Source organism: Bos mutus, chromosome 21, assembly GCF_027580195.1.
Source record: "Bos mutus isolate GX-2022 chromosome 21, NWIPB_WYAK_1.1, whole genome shotgun sequence".
Lineage (NCBI taxonomy): Eukaryota > Metazoa > Chordata > Mammalia > Artiodactyla > Bovidae > Bos > Bos mutus.
In genome coordinates this window covers 20468475-20489668 of record NC_091637.1, presented here as the reverse complement: position 1 = coordinate 20489668, position 21194 = coordinate 20468475, and the positions used below count along the sequence as shown (strand labels likewise).

The 21194-nt window shown below is 53.5% G+C and overlaps 2 protein-coding genes across 12 annotated transcripts in view; one reads left to right on the top strand and one right to left on the bottom strand.

The window, feature by feature from the left end:
• The window catches only part of MAN2A2 (mannosidase alpha class 2A member 2), a 22990-nt gene extending 7274 nt beyond the window's left edge, over positions 1–15716 (top strand). For 6 of the 9 annotated variants that reach the window (XM_070358303.1, XM_070358304.1, XM_070358300.1 and 3 more), the window contains 17 exons: positions 68–254; positions 2304–2481; positions 2787–2989; positions 3177–3359; positions 3532–3646; positions 3875–3942; positions 4068–4233; positions 4723–4959; positions 5187–5309; positions 5552–5666; positions 5869–6026; positions 6202–6343; positions 7845–7978; positions 8288–8362; positions 9765–9959; positions 10160–10270; positions 11003–15716. In XM_070358303.1, coding sequence (XP_070214404.1) covers positions 68–254; positions 2304–2481; positions 2787–2989; positions 3177–3359; positions 3532–3646; positions 3875–3942; positions 4068–4233; positions 4723–4959; positions 5187–5309; positions 5552–5666; positions 5869–6026; positions 6202–6343; positions 7845–7978; positions 8288–8362; positions 9765–9959; positions 10160–10270; positions 11003–11155 — 2543 coding nt within the window. In that variant the 3' untranslated portion in view covers positions 11156–15716. The remainder of the gene's footprint in view (positions 1–67; positions 255–2303; positions 2482–2786; positions 2990–3176; positions 3360–3531; positions 3647–3874; positions 3943–4067; positions 4234–4722; positions 4960–5186; positions 5310–5551; positions 5667–5868; positions 6027–6201; positions 6344–7844; positions 7979–8287; positions 8363–9764; positions 9960–10159; positions 10271–11002) is intronic. The other 3 variants (XM_070358306.1, XM_070358307.1, XM_070358308.1) reach the window with 3 other exon arrangements.
• On the bottom strand, positions 10365–21194 carry HDDC3 (HD domain containing 3). 3 transcript variants are annotated; one of them, XM_070358313.1, is made up of 4 exons: positions 21031–21194; positions 20655–20710; positions 20246–20548; positions 10365–10506 (listed from the first exon to the last, which is right to left on the bottom strand). In XM_070358313.1, the coding sequence occupies exons 1-4, from the start codon at positions 21140–21142 to the stop codon at positions 10429–10431; spliced, it is 549 nt and encodes a 182-aa protein (XP_070214414.1). In that variant the 5' UTR covers positions 21143–21194; the 3' UTR covers positions 10365–10428. The 3 variants fall into 3 exon arrangements, with proteins under 3 accessions (XP_070214414.1, XP_014333540.1, XP_005895226.1); XM_014478054.2 differs by lacking the exon at positions 10365–10506 and adding an exon at positions 19554–20010; XM_005895164.2 differs by lacking the exon at positions 10365–10506 and adding an exon at positions 19554–20010 and having other exon boundaries at positions 20308–20548; positions 21031–21188.

Sequence of the window (21194 nt, the reverse complement as noted above, 5' to 3'; positions counted from 1 at the left end):
GTTACCTCCCCCGCCGGCTTCCCTGAGCCCAGCTCCACGACCTGACTCTTTGGCGTGTCTTCTGTAGACTCGGACGCCAGCACAGACATCTTCTGCCACATGATGCCTTTCTACAGCTACGATGTCCCCCATACGTGTGGCCCGGATCCAAAGATCTGCTGCCAGTTCGATTTCAAGCGCTTGCCTGGTGGGCGGATCAGCTGCCCTTGGAAGGTGCCGCCCCGGGCTATCACGGAGGCCAATGTGGCCGAGAGGTACTTGCTCCCTGCCCTGGACTGGGTGTGGTGGTGCCGTTCTCCCTGTGCAGACATGTCTGGGCTGTGCTGCAAGGCAGGCTTCAGGTTTCACATTCATAAAATGGGGGCAGGGTCTGTTGGTGAATTCAGGCCCACAGCCCTTGCAGTGACAATTCTTTTAGTAGTTTTTCCTGAAAAACCAGAGTGGCTGTAAGGTACCACCTTTTCCAGAAGGGTTTTATTTTCCCAAATGAGCGTGTTTTCCAGTGTCCTCATAAACTAATGCTGGAGCCAGTGGACTGCCTCAGAGGCAAATGATTCTCAGATTAGTGCAGCGCCTTCCAACCTTCAGCCTGCTGTGCCTTCGTTAAGCTCAGGCCTCCTGCCTTGGCTTGAAGTCAGCCAGGTTCCTCAGGCTCTGTGCACCTGGAATCTCATTCAGATGCACATTCTGTCCTGCCCCACAGAAAACAGACCCCTTTGAGAAAATCCTTGGGGACCCCTAAAAATGTTGCTGAAATGGCTTCCCTAGGAAAAGGTGGGTTAAGAGAGAGCTAAACAATGATTCAGCCAGAACTGGACTGGCCTTAAGAATGTAACCAGTTGAACTGGTTTTTGTGTTGCAACACTCCAGTTTCCATGACGTCCAAGAGGTGAAACATGTGACCAAAAGCAAAAGAAAGTAGTCTTTTGTTTCTAGAATCCAAAAATCTAAATGCTGCTTCCAAGTAAAACCCTTGGGCTTTTAAGGCACACTTTTTCTTGGAGCAGCAGCTGTGATCTAAGGCTAGGCAAGGTTTACAGAGCAAGTCATGGGAGATAGCCTCATTTTCTCCTTTAACAGGCTTACAGGGCTGATAAATTAGGGGAAGGTGGTATTTGAGGAGTCCTTCCTTGAGAACAAGATGGCAAAGAACAAACTGGACCAAGTACATTAGTGGCTGGTTGAAGTGTGACACCCGTGACATGCCACTCACCAGACTTGTCTGAAAAGAGCGGTGTTAATGCAACAGGGCTGTTTTGCTATTGATTATGTTAGTGATTGGGATGAGAAAGAAAATGACACATTTATATATAGTTACTACTATGTGCCAGGCACTGTTCTAAGTGTTTAACAAATATCAATTCAGTTCATTTTAAATCTCACAGTACTGTGATAGTGGGCACTGATGATAGGCAGTTTCCTCATTTGATGGAAACTGAGGCCCAGGAGAGGTTCAGTGAGTTGCCCGAGGTTGCACAGCTGGCGTTGGTGTCATCCGGCCCCCGGGTCTGGGCTCTTCACTCTGGGGCTGTGCCGCATCACTGACTGGTGACAAAGTAAATCTGGAGTGTCAGATCCCAGAAGATCTCAAGAGGTTGAGATGTGGGCTGAATCCAACCAGATAAGACTTCTGTTAACATTAGATATAACTGTAAGGTTCTACCCTTAGCGTCCGTAAACAGGATAGGAAAGTTCAGGATGAGAAAAGGTCTTGCTGGGCCACACGCACAGAAAACATGATCCCTAACGTCAGCATGGTGGGGTGAGCGTGGGGGCTGCCAAACACGCCTGTGTGAACACACGGCCACTCTGGCCATACCGGGAGTGTGGCCTGCCTTCCCCTGGACGTGCGTGGTCAGTACTGGGCCCTGCACTCCGGGTTCCTGGATGATGGGCTACTCAGAGACCTGCCGGTGAGTGGATTCCCAGCTGCTCTGTAGGAACTAGAGAGACGAAAGAGTGGGGATGGAAGAGCAGGGACTGCAGAGCCTGATGAGGAAGCCCAGGGGAACCCTCGCACATCTTGATTGTCTGAAGGACCGACATGGGCATGGAGGATTGACTTGTTCTGTGCAGTGTCCAGGGCAGAACTGGAGCCAGGGAACTGAAGCCCTGCCTCTGGAAGAACTCTCTAGTTGCCCAGAGAACCCCAGGCTCCCTGGGGCTGGGTTTCCCACCCACGAGCCGAGTGAGTCCGTGATGGGTGTATGAGGGGGCGCCTCTCGGGCGGGCGCCTCTCGGGCTGGCTTCCCTCAGGATCCGGGTGAGGCTCCGCATGAGCCGGTTCCCCTCCCCACCTGCAGGGCAGGCCTGCTCCTGGACCAGTACAGGAAGAAGTCCCGGCTCTTCCGGAGCAATGTGCTCCTGGTGCCGCTGGGCGATGACTTCCGCTACGACAAGCCCCAGGAGTGGGACGCCCAGTTCTTCAACTACCAGCGGCTCTTCGACTTCCTCAACAGCAAGCCTGACCTCCACGTGCAGGTGTGAAGGGACACTGAGCTGGGGAGGGGGCCTTGGCGGGGCTGCAGCCCAGCCCTTCCTGTGAGGTCTCCTGCTCCCCAATACCACTCCAGAGCAGGGGCACATTCGCAATTCTTGGGTGTGTTTTTCCTTTTTTGTCACAATTCTTTCCCAGGCTCCCCAGCTTCTGTGAGGTCCAGGCCAGGTCCAGGGACTGCCCTCTGCATAGACCAGATTGCTCCCCCTCACCCCCAGCTGTGGCACGGGGAGCCAGAATTCCCAATAGACTCTGGAGCTGATGGAAGGGGGTTTTGGGGTCCCCACAGGCCCAGTTTGGCACCCTCTCCGACTATTTTGACGCTCTATACAAGAGGACAGGGGTGGAGCCGGGGGCCCGGCCTCCAGGTTTCCCTGTGCTGAGCGGGGATTTCTTCTCCTACGCGGACCGGGAGGACCACTACTGGACAGGCTATTACACTTCACGGCCTTTCTACAAGAACCTGGACCGCGTCCTGGAAGCACACCTGCGGTGAGACGCCGCTTCCAGGCTGGAGGGAGAAGGGTTCAAGGAGGGGCTGGATTGGCTGAGCAGGGACGCGAAGGGCATGGAGACCAGGACACAGAGAAGGGGAGGAAGGAAGAGGCGTGGGGCTTGCAGAGCGAGGGTGGGCCCAGGCGAGCTGTGTGGCATGAGGCCAACTTGTCTGTCTGGGCAGGGGCGCAGAGATCCTGTACAGCCTGGCTGTGGCTCACGCCCGCCGCTCTGGACTGGCCAGCCAGTTCCCGCTCTCGAACTTCGCCCTTCTGACGGACGCTCGGCGCACACTGGGGCTCTTCCAGCACCACGACGCCATCACAGGCACGGCCAAGGAGGCCGTTGTGGTGGACTATGGGGTCAGGTGGGAGTCCCCTCCTCTTCCCCATCCACTCTGTGCCACTGCCCACCATCCCCAATATGAGGATGCACCCGGTGGTCCGTGGGCTGGCCTGCTGGGGGCTCACCCTGCTGGCTGGTGGACAGTCTCTCGGTGGTCACCTCTCCCCTGGTCCCTCTCCTGCCCATCCTCCCAGGCTTCTGCGCTCCCTTGTCAGCCTGAAGCAGGTCATCATGAACGCAGCTCACTACCTGGTGCTGGGGGACAAGAAGACCTACCACTTTGACCCAGAGGTGCCCTTCCTGCAGATGGTGAGCCCCGCTCCTGCATCTGCCCGAGGGGACCTCTGGTGTGCGGCCTGGGCCGAGAGCTGTGGTGCAAGGGCCTGGCTCTTCTTTTCCCTCCCTGTCCTGGGGTGAAGGATCCCTGCCCAGCACAGCCGCTGGTCCCCATCAGGACAGGTTGGGGCCTGGGGAGGCAAGTCTCTGAGTCAGGTTGAGCCATGCAATGGTTCTCCCCTCCCCCTGACTTAATTCCAGGATGACACCCGCTTAAATCACGACGCCCTTCCAGAGCGCACAGTGATCCAGCTGGAATCTTCACCCAGGTGAGCCTGGCTCTCCACCCCTCCCAGCTGCCGCTGCACTCTGAGGGATTCCTGGCCTGGCCGTGTTCCTGCTCCTGTTCCCCCAGAGCAGGGGCCTCCTGGGTGAGCCTGCCTTCTGCTCACAGGTATGTGGTGCTGTTCAACCCATTGGAGCAGGAGCGGCTCAGCGTGGTGTCCCTGCTGGTGAGCTCACCCCGGGTGCGTGTGCTTTCGGAGGAGGGTCAGCCCCTGGCCGTGCAGGTCAGCGCGCACTGGAGCTCTGCCACCGACATGGTCCCTGACGTCTATCAGGTGAGGGGGGCTCGGCATGTGGGGCCCCGCCACAGCCCTCTCTGCTGATCCTCGGCCTCTCCCCGGGGCCTCAGGCTGTCTCTTAACACTGGCTTCCCAACTTCCTGCTCGCAGCCTTCTTACTCCCCATGTTGGGGGCTGGCGTCTTGAGGAGAGGAGTTGCCTGGAGTTTGGTCACTCCTGGGGTTTGGGTCTGTCCTTGAAAGGAAGGTGACGTTTGCTGTAGTGTGACAGTAGGAAGGACACAGTTACGTTGTCCCATTATTCATTCATTCAGCAGATTTTTCTTGAAATCTTACGTGTGGTTACCATTTTGTGATTTTCCGAGTATCATTGGAGACTCATGAAAGTCTGGATGAGGTGCAAGTCGCCTCACCTGCCCTTTGAGAGGTGACAAAGGCCCCCCGCAGTGGGTGCAGGATTTGCTTGGGCTCTTAGGCCAGAACCTCAGTCCCGTGTCCGAGGCCATCAGCCCTCCCGTGCCCACAGGTATCTGTGCCTGTCCGCCTGCCAGCGCTGGGTCTTGGCGTGCTGCAGCTGCAGCAGGGCCTGGACGGGCCCCGCACGCTGCCCTCCTCCGTGCGCGTCTACCTACACGGGCGGCCGCTGTCTGTCAGCAGGAATGAGGCATTCCCTCTCCGTGTCATTGACTCGGGCACCAGTGACTTCGCCCTCAGCAACCGCTACATGCAGGTCTGGTTCTCAGGCCTTACCGGGCTCCTCAAGGTAAAGGGCCAGGGGCTGGGCGCTGGAGCGGGTCACGCGAGCTGCCTCCGGCCCGTGAGCACTGCCACCTGGCTGGCGGTGGACCTGGGAGGGGGCAGTGCCGGCCCCGAGCCAACAGCACAGGGAAGCAGCGCTGGGCTCCTTGGGGAGGTTCGTCCGTGCCCTCCCAGGGGGCAGGCCTGATGTGCTGGTGTGGGGCCAGGGGTCAGGGCTGTGTTTCTTGGCAGAGTGTCCGAAGGGTGGATGAGGAGCAGGAACAGCGGGTGGACATGGAGTTCCTCGTCTATGGCACCCGCTCGTCCAAAGACAAGAGTGGAGCCTACCTCTTTCTGCCTGACGGCGAGGCCAAGGTACCCTGAGGACACCCCACAAACCCCAGGGGTCCCTGGGAGGCTTCACGAGCCAGGGCACCTCACCCACTGCCCCCATGGGGGGCAGGGGTCCGAGGAGCGCCACCCGGGGCTTGGGCCTGGCTCGGCCGGGGTCTCAGCCCAGAGCCTGCTGGCCACAAGTCCTGCTGCTTGACGCCGGCCGGCTCCTCCCTGTTTTGCTCTCGTGCCGGGGATTCAGCTGCCCCCTGCTCTTTCCTCAGCCCTACGTCCCCAGGGACCCACCCGTGCTGCGCGTCACAGAAGGCCCTTTCTTCTCAGAGGTGGTTGCCTGCTACGAGCACGTTCACCAGGTGGTCCGGCTGTATAACCTGCCGGGTGAGCCCCACAGACGGGGAGCATGGGGAGGAAGGTGTGGCTCCACGGGCTGTGACGCGCTCTTGCTCCTGCCCGCTGTCTGTGTCTGTTCGCACATTTGTCCCCAGAAAGCACGTTGTTTAGCTTTCTTGGAGTAGAGCTTGGCCGCAAGTGCTGGGACTCGCCTGGGGCACCCTCTCTGGCTGTGGCTCACTCCTCTCAGCCTCTCTCTCTGTCCTGCACCCAGGGGTGGAGGGGCTGTCCCTGGATGTGTCGTCCTTGGTGGACATCCGCGACTACGTCAACAAGGAGCTGGCCCTGCGCATTCGCACGGACATCAACAGCCAGGGCATCTTCTTCACGGACCTCAACGGCTTTCAGGTGACACCTCAGGCCTGGGGCCCAGAGACCCCACGGAGCACAGAGCTTGACAGTGTTTAATGGCTGCATCACAGGCCCTGGCGGGCGATCTGCTCTGATAGAGAAGGAGGAATCCGAGCATGGTGGGGGCCCAAAGGGGGCCGGAACGCCCCTGATCGGCTGGCCTCGCCCGCAGGTGCAGCCCCGACGGTATCTGAAGAAGCTGCCCCTGCAGGCCAACTTCTACCCCATGCCCGTCATGGCCTACCTCCAGGACGCCCAGAACCGCCTCACGCTGCACACGGCCCAGGCCCTGGGCGTCTCCAGCCTCCACGATGGTGAGTGGAGCAGGCGCTGTGTGTGTGGTGGGAGAGGTGCAGAGGGCAAGCTTGAGAAGCCCATCCCTGCCCCCGAGGCCTGTCCCCTCGTGGGCCTCTCCCTCTCCCAGTCAGCCACAGGCCCAGTGGGGGGTGACAGGAAGGCAGTTGCCTGCTGTCGCCCCCTCTCCCCGCTGCCGGCAGCTGTTGGGGTGACGGGAGGGGGTGGCCTGTTGGATCCCCTCCAGAAGCAGCAGGCACTGAGGGGGATCGTCAGCTGAAGTGGGTGTGCGCCTTCTCCTGGGAGGGCCAGGGTAGGTACAGGCGGAACAGTGTCTTCAGGGTTAGGATGAATTATTCAGCAGAAGAGAAGAATGTGTCCTGTCTTTCTGCTAGCCGTCATTAAAAGACAATGACCAAAAAGAGAGAAGGGTGGTCTCGAGAATCAGAAGGAGGACTGAGAGGACCGACCTGGAGCCGGCCACCCGGGCAGCGCAGGCGGCTCCTGTGTCCTGGGGTGAAGCGAACAGTCGGCACTTGGGGCCTTCCAAGGCCGTCAGGCTGGCCACCTTTGGGCTGGAACGTTTGGCAGGGCTGAGCCAAGGGGGCTGAGCCAGGGATGCCCGATCCAGGCTCTGCGGGGCCTGCAGCGAGCACGGTGGGGACCTGGCGCCCTGCTGGAAGGCCTGTGCTGCTGCTGCCCCTTTGCCCACGGTCACCCGGGTTGTAAGACTCCTCACTCAGCCGAGTGTCCCGCCTCAGTGCCCCTGCCCTTTTGGAAAACGGTGCGCTCACAGTGGCGGTTTTACATGCAAGGGATCTGTTTTAGGATTGGGGGTGTCTTTCTGTGGTTGCTCAGGGTAAAAACCAAGGAGGCACAGAAGTTAGGAAGGGGATACCGGAGGACAAGTAGAGCTCTGTATGGGCTCCCCTCAAGAGAGTCTTGAAAAAAAAGGTGCTGGAAAAAAATCCTCGTTCCCACATATGTACGCTTTGAGCCCTTCCCCCAGGCATATTTTTAAAGGAAAGGAGAGGTGGTCGATCACCTGCTGTTTGACTGTCCTCTCGCTCCCTCCTTTGACGGATGTGGTGGACAGAGTTGGGGTCTGTCCTGCGTAGAACCACGGTGGGAAGCATGTATTCTAGTCACAGCAAAATCTGCCCAACCTGACAAAGCCTGGCCCGGGGCAGGGTCTCTGCAGCAGCTTCCCCTGGCGGTTGATAGGGTTTTGTGGTTGCTGCTTACTTTGTTGTATGTAGGCAGCCCAGAGACGGGTCCTTGCCTGGGCACCCAGACTGGCCCCACTCCTGGGCCACGGAACACACACAGGCAGCGAGCCGCCAGGGTCACAGCCCTTCCCTCGGCCCCTTCCAGCTCCCAGTTTCTTGGCTGCTTTGTTCCCTGAATGACTCGCCTTCCAGCCAGGCTTTCTCCTTGGGCCTTGGGTGGGCTGCTTCCAGAGGCTGGCATCTGCTTGGGGTCGAGGGAGGTAGGCTGGGGGCTCACAGTGAACTCCCCTAGGCCAGCTAGAGGTGATCTTGGACCGGAGACTGATGCAGGATGACAACCGGGGCCTCGGCCAAGGGCTCAAGGACAACAAGAGAACCTGCAACCACTTCCGCCTCCTGTTAGAACGGCGAACCCCAGGCAGGGAGGTGAGTTCTGGGCCTCCCCCTGGGACCCAGGTCAGGCTAGGCCCGTGGGTGGCTCTGGGTTCCAGCCCCAGCCTGGGAGCCTCCTCGAGGCACGCAGATGTAGCCAGAGTAGGGTCTGATCCCAGGTCGGCGGGAAGTGAGTCTGACGCTCTGCTGCTCCATCTCACGCAGCCTGGCACCTCCCTCTCCATAGCTCCCTGTCGTCTGTGCCTCCTCGTGCTCATCTCTCACCTTCCCACCCGCCCCTGTGTCCTCTTCCCCTCTTTGTTGCTGCCCCAATCATCTCACGGCTTTCTTTGCCCCCACCAGCCTGGCTTTTTCTCCAAACTGGCAGCCATGTTTAGGGGCTTGATCTTTCACAGCAGCAGGAACAGGAACCGAGAGGTAAGGGCCAGTGATGCGGTGTCACACTAGCCTTAGTGATGTGTAGCTGGAGTTGGAATCCCTGGTGGCAGAGCCTGCTGCCCAATCCCCCATCTGGGGCTTGGTCACTCACTCGTCAAATAGCTGCTGGGCTCTCGCTGTGCTGTGAGGGCTGAGAGGGCAGCAAATGCATACAATACTGACTCTGCACTCTAGGAATTGACTCGTGAGTAGGGGTGGGGGATGAGCTGTGTGTGTGCTTATTAAAAGTAGAAAATGGGTATGTCCCCGGGTCCTGAGGAATGAGAGAACATAGTGGAATCCAGGACAGCTTCCTGGAGGAGGTGTCATCCATGAGCATCTCTGATGAGTGGGGGGTCCGCCCTACACATTTGAACCAAGGCACAGGGTGGGAGGCAAGAAAGAATGTGAAGGGTAAGAGCTGTGAATTCACTCAGTTGGATCAGAGCCACCTGTCCGGTGTGACAGCCACTAGCCATGTGCGGCCATTTAAATGTATTCAAAACCAAATATAATAGCAGGTTCAGTTCTTCATTCAGACTAGTCATATTCCAAGGGGTACCTGCTGTGCTAGTGCAGATGTAGCGTATTTCCATGACTGCAAAAAGTTCTAGTGGCCAGTGTGGGCTGCCATGGAGGGTGGTTTGGGGCAGACAAAACAGGCCTGGAGTGCCTGGTGAAGGCTTTGGACTTCCTCCTGGAGGCCAGTAGGCACCTGAGCTGAAGGAATGCTATTCGGACTCTGCTCGAGGCGTATCACTCCCGCAGTGGGGGCCCGGGTGGGTCTTCAGGGTGGCTGCTTCGAGGCTGTTGACACAGGAAGCAGTGTCGTTGGCTTGAACTGAGCCCTGGGAGGGAGGAACCTGGAGGTGGCTGTGAGGGCCCTGCCAAGGGGTAGTGGAGGTCGTGTCTGAGGGAAGGGTGAGATTTGGACAACAGGAAAGAGACGCTAAGAACATGAATTTAGAAAGCTGAGCTCAGGCCTGTGAGTGTGACGTCCCCGTCAGCTGACCAAGGAGTGGGGACCGCTGGGTTCAAGCATCAGGGTGGGTCGAGCTTGAAACTGGGGTCGCCCCAGAGGCTTTCTGCATCAGAGGCCCAGCCTCCATGGTGAAGTGTCCATCTGTCTGTCTTCCCTTCTCCTCTCTACTCTGAGAATCTCCATGGTAGGAGACATTGCTGATGGGAGCATGAGGAAGCAAAAAGCCCCCAGAGTTAGAGGTGCGGTGGCCTAGTGAGGTCACGCGTCCTAAGCTGCGTGAGGCAGGAAGCAACTGTGCTTGAAGGGTTCTGGAGTCAGGCACCCCATGTACCCAGACACGTCAGGGACGCTCTCTGCAAAGGAGCGTCCTTCCCCTCCCCCGGTGCCGCGCCCTCAGCCAGACCTTGGCCCGTCCTGCAGGTCCGCGAGGCCGCCTCTGCAAGCTTCCCGTCCCTCCTCAGCCACCTGACCTCCATGTACCTGAACACCCCTGTGCTCGCCCTGCCCGTGGCCAGGAGGCAGGCCCCTGGCCCCGCTCTGCGCTCTTTTTACCCTCTGGCCTCCTCACTGCCCTGTGACTTCCACCTGCTCAACCTGCGGACGCTCCAGGCCGAGGTGAGTGTCCGGTTCAGCGCTGGATCTTCTGAGTGGACCTTGCCTCTCATCCAGACTCCTCTCCATCCAACCCTGCCTTCCTGGCAGAGGTGCTGCCCCACCTGTGAGCCCTGCAGAGACCCCTCCCCACCCCCACACCCATGCCCCCACACCCACACACACGCGCACACACATGCACTGCCCCGTGTGTCTGTCACCAGGAGGATGGCTTGCCCTCGGCAGAAACCGCGCTCCTCTTACACCGCAAGGGTTTTGACTGTGGCCTTGAGGCCAAGAACTTGGGTTTCAACTGCACCACCAGCCAAGGCAAGGTGAGCAGGGCCCTGGTGTGGGAAGGGAGCAGAGGGCAGGGAAACAGCACCAGGCACAAAGGGCAGAGAGCTCGTTGAGGCAGGCAGCTAGTGGGGAAGTGGGCAGGGTTAACGCTGGGACTTCATGGAGAGAAGGGGGAGAAGCTGGTGACGTGTTTTCAAAGCCTCTGAGGCCTGGCAGGGGCAGTTCCAGACGAGGTGTCCAGGTAGACAGCTTTGGTTCCATGTGTATGAACCTGCGTTCAGCAAACAGAAACACCAGGAGTTAAAAACCAAAAGCCATCGTACTCTAGTCATTGTTTAAGCCAGCAAAGACTAGCACTGATCAATGCATCTGCATGCTGGTGCCAGTGACTGAGAGGTAAATCAAGACATGGTCCCTGCTGGGATTCCCCTGGCAGTCCAGTAGTTAGGTCTCAGCACTTTCCCTCCTGTGGGCCAGGTTCAACCCCTGGTTGGGAAACTAAGATCCTGCAAAGCCTCGCATGGTATGGGAAGAAAAAGAAAAGATAAAGTCCTTGTCGTCAGAGACCACACAGCTCAGTGCAGCAGTTCCCACCCTGAGGTCCACAGGGGTTCCAGGGTTCCGCAGACTGAGTGCACGTGTAGGCACTTGCTGTGTGTGGAGGGGCCCATGCTGAAGTGAGGGTCACACAGGTCACGCAGAGGAAGAGCAGCAGCACGTGGCGGGTCAGCTCCCAGCACTGCCCTGCGCCTTCTCCCTCCCCACAGGTGGCCCTGGGCAGCCTCTTCCACGGCCTGGACGTGGTTTTCCTGCAGCCAACCTCCTTGACCCTGCTGTACCCTCTGGCCTCGCCCTCCAATAGCACTGACGTCTACGTGGAGCCCATGGAGATCACCACCTTTCGCCTCCGCTTGGGCTAGGTCTCCTTGTGGCCTGAAGGGAAATTTCATCCATGGAGACTGACCTCCTCACATGAGATCGGGTTGGACAAGCCACACCCGGTATCCTGTCCCGATCTACCTCTCAGAACCACGACAGACTGGGCTCTGCCCTCATTTTCCCTTTATTGTTGCTTCTGTGCAGGGGGGCAGCCCGCAGGCCCAGTGTTGGGTGGATAGGTAGGGCAGCGCCGCTGAAATGCAGCGGTGAAGGCCCTTGCTCAGAGGGGCCAGTGCCGGCCTCTGCTTTGGGGGGGTGTGTGTCCACTTCACGGGGCACCGGCTCAGGCACCCACCTTCTCCCCCAAATGGGATGGAAGAGAAGCAGGGGAGGCTGAGTGGGCCAGAGTCTGGCATCAGGCTCACGGTGGCCAGCAGCTGACTCTAGGGGAGTCCCGTAGTTGTGTAAGGATACATGTCCTGATGTGACGAGCAGGAGCAGAGCGACACCAGGAGGAGGGGCTGGGGACCAAGGGGTAGCCGTCGGGTGGAGGAGTAGATGGAATGGCTGTTTGTGTGACGGCTCCTTTCTGAAGTGCTCCCTGAGCCGCACACCCTGGCCAGGGGCTGCCGTGTGGCAGGAAGGACTCATGACTGTCATGGCTGCAGGGCATAAGACACTTCAGGTACCAAAACCCCCATCTCAGACTGGGCACTTGGTCTGCGTGTTGATTTGTGGGGTGAGGGAGGGGCCACTCCGCTTGACTCCTCTTTGGTTCCTGCATGCTGTCTACCACTCTCCCCAGGAGCCACTTCCTATCACAGGGGCGTTTGATCCAGCACATTTCCTTTCCCTGGAAAGAAAGTGAAGCTTCCAACTTGAGAAGGCTTTCAACATCATCCTTGCAGGCCTGAAGCTTCTCCATCACATCCTTCTACAGAAGTCTTTGCGGGGAACTAGGAAGACATAGACTAAATTAGGAAGCACCGTGGCTGCTTGTCAGCTTTCATTGCAGCTTTGATTATTAGAGAAAAATTTATGATAGTTTCTACAGATGCTGAAACAATATTTGGTAAAATTTAAAATCTATCCCTTATTAAACAATATTTGGTAAAATTTAAAATCCATCCCTTGTTAAACTCTTAGTAAGTTAAAGATTAGGAAGAAACATCCTAACCTAGATAAAGGGTGTCTCCATCTGAAACCCACAGTCAGTGGCATTCTAAAGACCCAACCACCACAGACATTCCCAGTGAAGTCAGAGATTCGCCAAGGCCATACAGTTCCTTAGCCGTGTTCTGGCACTACTAACCCCTGCAGTGTGGCAGATAGGAGCGGTGAGCAAAAGTTCCAAAGTAGCCATCCAATACAATCCGAGAGGATCAACTCAAGACCTTAATAGAGCATTCTGTATGTCGACTCAAACGATGCATGTTACATTTCTGTAAAGATTCTGGTTTTCTGCAGATCATCCCATAAATTCGATGCATTCCAGTGAGATTAGATACTTTTTGGAATTTGACAGGTTCCAAAATTGTCAACATCTGTTGGATCATAGAAAAAGCAAGAGAATTCCAGAAAAACATCTGCTTCATTGACTACACTAAAACCTTTGACTGCGTGGATCATAACAAACTGTGGAAAATTCTTAAAGAGATGGGAATACCAGACCACCTTACCTGCCTCCTAAGAAACCTGTATGAAGGTCAAGAAACAACAGTTAGAACCAGACATGGAACAATGGACTGGTTTAAAAATGGGTATATATTGTCCCTGCTTATTTAACTTATATACAGAATACATCATGCAAAATGCCGGGCTGGATGGAGCACAAGCTGGAATCAAGATTTCTGGGAGAAATGTCAGTAACCTCAGATATGCAGATGACACCACCCTTATGGCAGAAAGGGAAGAGGAACTAAAGAGCCTCTTGACAAAGGTGAAAAAGGAGAGTGAAAAAGCCGGCTTAAAACTCAGCATTCAAAAAACTAAGATCATGGCATCCAGCCCCATTGCTTCATGGGAAGTAGATGGGGAAACAATGGAAACAGTGACAGACTTTATTTTCTTGGGCTCCAAAATCACTGTGGATGGTGACTGCAGCCATGAAATTAAAAGATGCTTGCTTCTTGGAAAGAAAAGCTATGACAAACCTAGTCAGCGTATTAAAAAGCAGAGATATTACTTTGCTGACAAAGGTCTGTATAGTCAAAGCTATGGTTTTTCCAGCAGTCATTTATGAATTGTAAGAGTTGGACCATAAAGAAGGCTAAGCGCTGAAGAATTGATGCTTTTGAACTGTGATATTGGAGAAAACTCTTGAGAGTTCCTTGGACAGCAGGGAGATCAAACCAGTCAGTCCTAAAGGAAATCAAACCTTGAATATTCTTTGGAAGGACTGATGCTGAAGCTCCAATACTTTGGCCACCTGATGCAAAGAGCTGATTCATTGGAAAAGACCCTAATGCTAGGAAAGATTGAAGGCAGGAGAAGGGGATGACAGAGGTTGAGATGGTTGACTGGTATCACTGACTCAATGGACATGAGTTTGAGCAAGCTCTGGGAGATGGTGAAGGACAGGGAAGCTGACATGCTGCAGTCCATGGGGTCGCAAAGAGTCGGATATGACTTACCGACTGAACGACAACAGCATTCATTTGGAAGAGTAAATGTGTGAGACTACTAAAAATTCTGAATGATCAGAGGGTGGCTGGGGCAGTGGTGCTGGGTAAAAGGCACTAGATTTCCCCGGGGGGCTCTGGGGTAGGATCAGACCGCTGGAACCAAAGGGAGAGCCCAGCATCAGACCCAGGTGTAAGGGACTCAGTACAGGATAGAGGAGTATTTTAAGTGGGGAAAAAAAGATGGATTATTTAATACAGACTACAATAACTGCCTATCTGTTAAAACAGGAGCTCTCTACCTCACAGTTTACACAAAAAGTAGCACCAGAGGGAAAAAACAAAAAATTGAACTCCGGAATTACTGAGGAAAATATAGGATATTTTTATATTCCAGTGTGGAAAGGTCTTTTCTGAACAGAAAACTTGAAAGCTATAATAAGGGAAAAGATAAACAGATTTTACCACCAAAAATACGTGTAAAGTTTGTTTATGATGGAAACCACCAAGTTAAAACACAAATGACTGGGAGAAAATATTTGCAGCACTTCAAAACTTGGTGTGTACGATCACTTCGGGAGAATAACTTGCTTGGAGCTCCTTAGAGCAAGTCATGGGGCCTACTAAGCAGTGACCAGCTGAGTTTTTCTGGGTCACCCAGGGTCATTGCTGCCCGGCCAGGCCACGTGGCATCCTGTGTCACAGTGAAAGAATGAAGATTATCAGAGAATGTGACACATTCTGTGTCACACAAAGAATGAAGTGCTGAGCAGAGTGCCTGGTACATTTAATACAGTGAAGTCGCTCAGTCGTGTCCAACTCTTTGCGACCCCATGGACTGTGGCCCACCAGGCTCCTCCATCCATGGGATTTTCCAGGCAAGAGTACTGGAGTGGGGTGCCATTTCCTTCTCCAGGAGATTTTCCCAACCAAGGGATTGAACCTGGGTCTCCTGCATTGTAGGCAGACACTTTACTGTCTGAGTCACCAGGGAAGTGCTCAGTAAATATGAGCTACAATCATGTTCATTAAGGATGCTAAGCAATTACATTATAGCTGGTGTCATTTACTAGTATAACTTGTAATCCGGTTTTAAGGGAGAACCTGTGAACCCCCTAGGAAATTAGTAAAATAAAGGCTATTCTCTTTGGAGGTATTAGATGTGCAAAGAGGTTATTCATCTGCCAGGGACTGAAGTGTTCATTCCTACATGCTGGCCTCTTAGAACCCCATAAGGCAGCGTTGCTCAAGGTGTGGTCCACAATCCCCAGAATTACTTGCTGAAAATCCAGCTGCCCGGCCTGTGCTGGCGGGGCTGCTCCTTCAGCCGGCACACTGGAGGGGCATCTCTACAGCAGAGCCACGGGTCCCTGAGACTGACTTGTGACAAGAACAAGAAACAAAACCCTCCCTCAGCGCACAGGAGGAGAAACAGATTCCTTGGCACAGCCTGTTGAACCAATCTCTGGGAGGAGGGACCAAAGAATCCACACTTACAACAAGCTCCCAGGTGAGTCTGCTGCACTTATAACTTGAAAAAGGGCCTGCTCTTTTAAGGCTAGCAGTAACCCTTTCCCATGGAGCTCTGGCCCTGAGGCCTCACAATTCTGAGGGTTACATCAAAACCAGAACCAGATCCCTAATGTATACTTGAGGAAGTGTTTGCAGTTCAGGAAGGTGGATTACTTGTGCTTGATTGAAATTTTTTTAATATACTTTTCAGCTTCCATTTCTTAAAGGATACTAAATTTTACACATACTTTGATCCCATTTGTTTAAAGTATTACCGCTGTATGGACTCATAATTGTACCATCTTTGTTCTGACAGATTTCCCTTTATGGTATGTGGTAGAAAAAAATGATGCCTCTTTTGCCCTTTGTAGTAGAATGCACATTTCCAGTTCAGAAATAGTTAAAATATGTATGTAAGTAATCCAGTTTATAAAATGTGATGTTCAGAATACAACAGCCTTGTTAGAAACCATGGGATTAAGAGTTGGTCTCTTTCCTAGGTTAGATTAATACCTGGACTTTGCTGGTGGTCCAGTGGTTAAAACTTGTGCTTCCACTGCAAGGGGTCCAGGTTTGATCCCTGGTCAGGGAGCCAAGATCCTGTGTGCCATGTAGCACGACAGGAAAAAAGATCAGTGCCTGGAATTATGAATGTAAGGGCATTAACCCATAAATCATACTCTGGAATTGGAAAGAACTTGGAGATCATTGTGTCAATATAATTTGATAACCTAATGTTTAACTTCTAATTAATATTTCTCAGTGTTTTATTTTTTAAAAAATTAACCAGGGACCTTAGGAGTAAGGGAGAATTTGGGAGGAAACAGAGCCCCGGGGGCAGATACCATTTACCCATGAGCCTGCTTTCAATGCAGGATCCTCTGTTAAGGAATACGGGATTTCTCTTCAATTACAAACATGTATGATGTCCCAGAAAGGCATGTAGAGCTCATTTAGTCCAACCCTCTCATTTTACAAATAAGCTGAGCCCCACAGAAGTTACATGAACTCCCCCATGCCAGTGGCAGAGCCAATTCAGTGTTCTTTCCAGTATACAATATCAATGCCAGGCTGTTACACGAATCTATTTTCAGTTAAATAAAACACATTAAAAAAAAAAAAAACAGAGCCAGGACATGAGAGAAACAACTTCAATCACCGGGAATGGATAGGATTCTATTCCTCTCTAACTCTCTACCCATGGAGAACCATTCTGTTTCCAGGAAGAAAGGAGGACTAATGTGGCCAGCTGGAACCATGACGAGAACAGCTGACTTACTGGGTCCCTCCTGCACAGGGTGGGCAGGCCACACTGCACTCTGATTCGGCTTGCCTAGGGGATGAGTTTAACCTGTGTGGAGAGAGTGACATCCTTACCCTGAAATTCACCTGCATACCACACTGTCTGTCACCGTGTTTAACTAATGATGCCCATGCACTCAGGAAGGAAATCATAGTGTGAGTGGTAGGAATGAGGCTTCCCATCCCAAAGAGATCTTTGAACTAAATTTTTGCTTTTCCCTAACAAAAAATGTGTACGAAGAACAAACACTGCAAGGAGCAATTCTCACAGGAAAAAAACATGATAGAGGACAGACTAGATCCTTCTTCACACCAAGCCTCAATTTTACTTAGGGTCAGAGGGAAATTGATCGTAACAGTTGCCAGGACCAAGTGATTCTGCAAAGAGTGTCCATCCATTTTTGGCTCCTGATTTAGACCTTGCTAGTGGAGAACAAACTTGAACTGAAAGAACTCTGAAATTAGGTAGAGTAGGCACAGGAAACAGTGACAGACTTTATTTTCCTGGGCTCCAATATCACTGTGGATGGTGACTGCAGTCATGAAATTAAAAGGTGCTCTTTGGAAGAAAAGCTATGACAAACCTAGACAGCATATTAAAAAGCAGAGACATTACTTGGCCAACCAAGGTTCATATACTTAAAGCTATGGTTTTTTCAGTAGTCATGTACGAATGTGAGAGTTGGACCATAAAGAAGGCTGAGCGCCAAAGAATTGATGCTTTTCAACAGTGGTGTTGGAGAAGATTCTTGAGAGTCCCTTGGACTGCAAGGAGATCAAACCAGTCAATCCTAAAGGAAATCAATCCTGAATATTCATTGGATTGATGTTGAAGCTGAAGCTCCAATACTTTCGCCACCTCATGCAAAAAGCTTACTCATTGAAAAAGACCCTGATGCTGGGAAAGATTGAGAGGAGGAGGAGAAGGGGACGACAGAGGAGGAGATGGATGGCATCACCAGCTCAATGGACATGAGTTTGAGCAAGCTCCGGGAGATGGTGAAGGACAGGGAAGCCTGGCACGCTGCAGTCCGTGGGGTTGCAAAGGCATCTGAGACTAAGCGACTGAACAACAACGAGGCACAGGAAGCCTATGTGGGAGTAGGAATGAGGCTTCCTTGGCATTTGGAACACGACAGGGTTGAAGATGGAAGCAATAGCATTCAGCATGGAGGCCTGAGAGGCTCACTGATGGAGGAAAGACAGGTTTCCTTTGTCAGAATGCCTGGGGATGTGCATTCAAACTGAATGAGTAGACACTTGTCCTGCTACCCCCTCAACTAGTGCCTCAGATTGCTAAATATTAAAAATGTAAAAGCATAGTCATACTCAAAAGGCAATCTTCTTTGACTAAGAATGGAGAGAACAGCTACAGCCATGAACAGAAGATGAGGCCATGCAGATCCAGAGAAATGGAGTCCAGTTAAGGACAGATCCTTGGAGGGGCCAGGAATCTCTGTTGACCTAATTCCAGGCTAGAAGTAAAATTGTTTTTTGTTTTGGCTATGCTGCAAGGCTTATGGGATTTTTAGTTCCCCAACCAGGCATTCAACCCAGGCACTTGGCAATGAGAGCACAGAGTCTTAACCACTGGACTGCGTGGAAGGTCCCCAGACACATTCCTAGCCCAGCAAAAGCCAAAGTAAGCATACAAGTACATCATGAAGCTCTCTATCATCAAAGATTTAAGGTAGTGATGTATTAACATTAATTTCCTGATGTCGATGGTTGTACTTTGGTTTCTATAGACTATTTTTGCTTGCCTTGGGTGTTTGTTGCTGCTCGAAGGCTTTCTCTAGTTGTGGCAAGCAGGGGCTACTGTTCGTTGTAGTGTGCAGGCTTCTCATTGTGGGGGCTTACGGAGCACAGGCTCTAGGCGTGCGCAGGCTTCAGTAGCTGCAATGTGTGAGCTCAGTGGTTGCAGTGTGCAGGCCCTAGGGCGTGGGGATAGTAGTTGCACCACACCTTGTGGAGTCTTCCTGGACCATGGATCGAACCCTTGTACCCTGCCTTGACAGGCAGACTCTTCACCACTGAGCCACCAGGGAAGTCCTAGCATGGTTGGAGTTAACCTCAAATTGTGGTCAATCTTGTTTGGTTAAAAAAGGCCCATGGTGGCAAAAAGAGGGATTCTGGTCTTGATCTTGACACTACTCCTCTGTTTAATCATTAACAGGTCTTCTCACCTCTCTGAGCTTCGTATTTCATCTTTGTAAAATGAGAATAATCCCTACCCTGCCTATCTCATCCAGTTATTATAAAGAACAGATTAGGAAACACATGTGAAAAGAAAACATCGATCACCTTGTGACCACAAAGTGGCCTTTGACCAAGCAACCCTCCTCACTCCCACAAGTGTACCCGTTTAGAGTGGACTAATAACTCTCAGCTGCTCAGCAGCGATCAACACCACTTCACTTGATCCCTTCAGGTGGATGCCTCAAAAAGCTCTGCTCCTTCTCCCAGACCCTGACGGGCTCCAAGGGTTGGTCAGTTCCTGGGGCACCCAGAAGTTCCTGTCGCTTAGCAACGAAAGGAATCAGAGATGGGATGGTGGTGAGACAGGATGGGGTGCCAACCGCAGCAGGTTTCTGTGGCAACCTGGGGTATGAGGGACCCTCCCCCTCACAGGCCCTATCACGTTGCTGCTGGGGACTCTGCTGAGCCCAGCAAGACCTGCCAGTAAGCAGGGTGGCACTTCTTTCCAATACATATGTCAATACACACGTCAACTTCTTTCCCACCCGACTTCCTCAGCGAGGAAGCCTACCAATTTTGGAGCATCTACGTGTCAGGCATGTCACCTAGCTCAACCCTGATAATTATACAACCTATCCCACTGATAAGGAAACCAAGCTCCAAGGGGTTCAGGCCCTCAACCTGAGGGACCTGTCCCGGAGGGCACACAGTTGGAACCCTGCCCTACTGAAGGGCAGATATCTCCTCCCGACACACACACATCGGTTCCCCACTGGGGAGGCTGGAGGAGGAGCAGCAGCAACTCGAAGCTTTATCCAAATGTTTTATTTTGCATAATGACTTTCAGACCAGCGTTTATAGATAAGCCTAAGTCCCTGAGGGGCCAGAGATCCCACCGTGCAAAACAGACAGACCCAAGGCCTGAAGAGGGGCAGTGAATGCATTAGAAATACATGGGGCACATCATCCCACAATCTGGGGCTCAGTTAGTAGATCTTCAGACTCAGAAAAGACACGTGTATTTGGTCTCTAATATCTGTGCTGAGAGAACCAGGGAGGGAGCTTGGGAGGCATGGAAAGGCTGAAGTATGCATCTTCTCTGGCCTGGGAAACGATGGCTCCAAGTACCACTCAGAGTGTCAGCCCCCGCTCCTTAAACAGCTGCCTTAGAGCCTCTTCCAGCTGTCGGTTTGTTCCCTGGAGCCCCTTCACCACCTGTGCCGCCCACTCGAAGTATTCTTGGACTCGGTGTTCAGTCCATCCTGCATAAGAGTGGACAGAAAACCGCTCATGTTGATATCCAGGACTGCCCTGGATTTTGCCCACTTCCTGAGGGGCTTGGCGCAGGGCCTTGAGTTCTGATGGATTTGTGCTGAAAACTTCCCCTTGGCCCAGCTTCTGTATTTCTACTGTATGAAAGATCAGAGGGGTCTACTAAGATTAGTCTAGGGAATTAACAAGAACACTTGGGCTTTTATTCCAGGGGAACTGACCAACCTGTGCCTTCAGAAGATGGATACCCCTCCTTTTTCCCTCAGAGCAGGTGGGGGAGAGCGTACCCTCTGGGGTGCAGCGATTCAGGTCCCTCAGATTGTACAGCTTATCTGCCAGCTTCACCAGTTTAGCTCCGGGGCTGCTCTGGGGTGCGTGCTCCACCTGCAGCCGCTTTCTCTCCAGCTTGGGCAGAGTCTTGTCATCTGTCACCTCCTCCACCAGGCGCCGCACTTGGTCCCCAAAGTGCAGCTCCACCTCATCCAGGGTAGTGTCTGTGTCCTCCACTGTGTCATGGAGCAGGGCTGCCTGTGGACAGGCCCCCACTCAATCCTGGGACGCCTGCCACGGGTGCCCGAAGCTGATTGGGGCCCCTGATCCCCAGCCCAGCCTCCTAGCAGAGGAGGAAAGTTACCTGTAATACCACAATGTCAGTGATCCCCGCCTCGTGGGTCAGGATCCGAGCCACACCTGACGGGGCAAAGCAGGAAGTCAGGAGCGGGTTCAGGGCCGCGTGATGTGGGTTCTGCAGAGCCAGAGGTGGCCGCCCCTCACTAGCGGGGTGACCTTGGGCAAGTCCTTTACTCTTTTTTTTTTTTTTGGATGTCCACTGTACACAGGGAACAGCCATGCCGACCGCCCCAGGTCGCTGTGAGTCTTAAACACGAACTGTGCCTGGCACAAAGCTAGGTACCCACTAGGTGCCCGAGGAGCTGCACGCCCTCCGCGTTCCCTTCCCGGTCCCCAACCCCTGGAGGCTACAGCCGTGGCTCCCCCGGCGGAGCGCCCACCGATAGGGTGGTTGATGTAGGGGGTCCCTTCGGGGTCTTTCCGCCGCTGCCGTTGGTGCTTGCGGGCCGCGAAGTCAGCAGCCTCCAGGAGCTGGGCCACCTCGGAGCCCATCGTGCAGGTGGGGCGGGTACCTTAGGTCCCAGGCGCCCGGGGAGCGTGGACC